The sequence below is a fragment of the Callionymus lyra genome, chromosome 13 (genome assembly GCF_982586985.1).
Source record: "Callionymus lyra chromosome 13, fCalLyr1.hap1.1, whole genome shotgun sequence".
Lineage (NCBI taxonomy): Eukaryota > Metazoa > Chordata > Actinopteri > Syngnathiformes > Callionymidae > Callionymus > Callionymus lyra.
This window is the reverse complement of record NC_141830.1, coordinates 24,403,974-24,406,473: the sequence shown is the minus strand read 5'-3', so window position 1 is coordinate 24,406,473 and position 2,500 is coordinate 24,403,974. Positions and strand designations below refer to the sequence as shown.

Sequence of the window (2,500 nt, the reverse complement as noted above, 5' to 3'; positions counted from 1 at the left end):
TGCAGAGCCTCCAGGAACCGGAAGGATCCGAGTCGTCGGCCCCTCGGGACCAAACAGAAGCTGGAGTTGTGCAGCAACTCCAGGTAGTCGAACCTGCACAAACACACACAGACACACACACAAACGCACACAAGTTTAACAGTAAAAGTAACACATATCACACAGTAACACATCTGAGTGATCATTCTCTTGTCTTGTTTAACCTGGACTTCATCCCTGAACCTAAGCCTTTGAAAGTTAGGTCTCAGAGACGTGTCATCTCAGCTTATACTGCAGACAGTTTTTCTGCTATGTTTGACGCTCTTTCCTTTGATGACTGCACAGACGTGGACAGTTTGATTCACTGTTTCACTGATCATTGTGTTGAAATACTGGATCAAGTGGCACCTGTTAAATCGAACTTGAAAATTCAGGAAAAACGGTGCCCTTGGACAAATGAAGATCTCCTGAGTCTGAAGAGACTTTGTCGAAAGACTGAACGTCTCTGGAAGTCCACTAAGCTTGAGGTGCACAGACTTCACCTCAGGGATCTGATGTCTTCTTACAATGAGATGGTAGAAACTGCTAGATCTGATTACATTAGAAAACTGGTAGCAGCAAATAAGAAAAAACCCAAAATTTAGTTTGAAGCGATTAATTCACTCGTGTCTCCTGCTCCTCAAATCACGCCGGTCTTCTGTGAAGCTGACAGCAATGCATTGTTGAGACTTTTCATTGACAAAATTAAATTGATCAAAGAGGAAATCTCTTCCCCTTTATTTGGAACCCCTACTGTCTCTGAGCCCCTCTCTTCCTCTTGGTCCTCCTTCACTGCTGTATCTTTGGGTGATATTTCAGCACTAGTGAACAAGATGAAACCCTCCTCTTGCTCAGATGACGTCCTTCCTTGTAGGCTTTTTATCAAAGTATTTGATGTAATTGGCCCCTGGGTTACCAATATGGTAAGTAAGTAAGTAAGTAAGTAATATTTATTTATATAGCGCTTTTCGAGACCAGGGTCACAAAGCGCTTTAACAATCAAAACAATACTCAAAACAGTACATACTTCAAAGATCAAGACAACACCGAGAACAACACAGGAGTTCGAGAAATTCAAGGAAAAGCCTGAACAAATAGAAACGTCTTAAGATGTTTCTTAAAGGAGTCAGTAGACTCCATCAAGCGCAAAGAGAGAGGAAGATTGTTCCAAAGCTTAGGAGCAACAGCCTGAAAAGATTTCTCTCCTCTGGTCCTGAGCCGTGTGCGTGGAACCATAAGTAGATTCTGATCCACAGACCTCAGAGACCGAGCTGGGGTGTAAGGCTGGATCAGATCAGTGATGTAAGGAGGAGCCTGACCATGAATAGCTCTGAAAGTAAGAACCAGAATTTTAAAGTTGATCCTGAAAGAAACTGGAAGCCAGTGAAGAGTTTTAAGGATCAGAGAAATGTGAGTTCTCCTACTTGAGCGGGTCAGAATTCTTGCTGCAGAGTTCTGAATCAACTGCAGACGAGACAGCTCCTTCTTGTTAAAACATGAAAACAAACTGTTACAATAGTCCAGACGAGAAGAAACAAACGCATGGATTACAAGCTCCAGATCATGTTGTGACAACATTTTCCTAAGCTTAGAGATTTTTCTCAGTTGAAGGAAACAGTTTCTGGTCAGTTTTCTGCAGTGTTGAACAAGAGACATGTCTTTATCAAATACAACACCCAGGTTTCTCAGGCTCAGTTCCCTTTCCACAGGGGTTTTTCCCAATGCATTTAAACATGCCATTGTGGAGCCTGTGCTCAAAAAACCAGGCTTAGACCCAACTGACCTCAGTAATTTCAGGCCAATTTCTAAGCTCCCTTTCTTGTCCAAGATCTTGGAGAAGGTGGTGTCTGAGCAGCTGTCTTTGTTCCTGGATCAGAGCGACATCCATGAGAAGTTTCAGTCTGGCTTCCGTAAACATCACTCTACGGAGACAGCTTTATTGAAACTGTCCAGTGACATCATGATATCGGCTGACTCTGGTAAATCCACTGCTCTGGTTCTCTTGGATCTGTCCTCAGCCTTTGACAAAGTTAATCACCAGATCCTGCTAAGTAGACTGAGGGATGAAGTGGGACTGTCTGGGTCTGTGTTAGAATGGTTCTCATCTTACCTTTCTGGGCGCAGTTTTAGGGTATCTGCCAATCAAATGAGGTCTGAATCGGCAGACCTGTTGTGTGGAGTCCCTCAAGGTTCTGTTCTGGGTCCTTTATTTTTTTTGCTGTACTTGATTCCCCTCGGTAAAATCATTCAGAGATTTCCTGCTGTTTCTTATCACATTTTTGCTGATGACATCCAGCTCTACTGCTCTTTTGATCCAACTGAGCCCCAGAGGCTGAACAGCTTAGTCAATTGTTTTCTAGAAATCAAACAATGGCTGAGTGAAAACACTTTGCAGCTAAATGTGGACAAAACTGAAACTCTGGTGATTGCTCATGATGATAAGGTTCCAGGGTTGAGTCAGTACTTGGGTGACTTAGGTCAG

At 43.1% G+C, this 2,500-nt stretch overlaps 1 protein-coding gene across 2 annotated transcripts in view; it reads right to left on the bottom strand.

Annotated features, from left to right (window-relative positions):
* LOC148067888 (exostosin-1) overlaps positions 1-2,500 on the bottom strand; it is a 97,349-nt gene that overhangs the window by 14,311 nt on the left and 80,538 nt on the right. For both annotated transcript variants that reach the window (XM_087805008.1, XM_087805007.1), the window contains exon 4: positions 1-93. This exon is cut by the window's left edge and continues 1 nt beyond it. In XM_087805008.1, coding sequence (XP_087661134.1) covers positions 1-93 — 93 coding nt within the window. The remainder of the gene's footprint in view (positions 94-2,500) is intronic.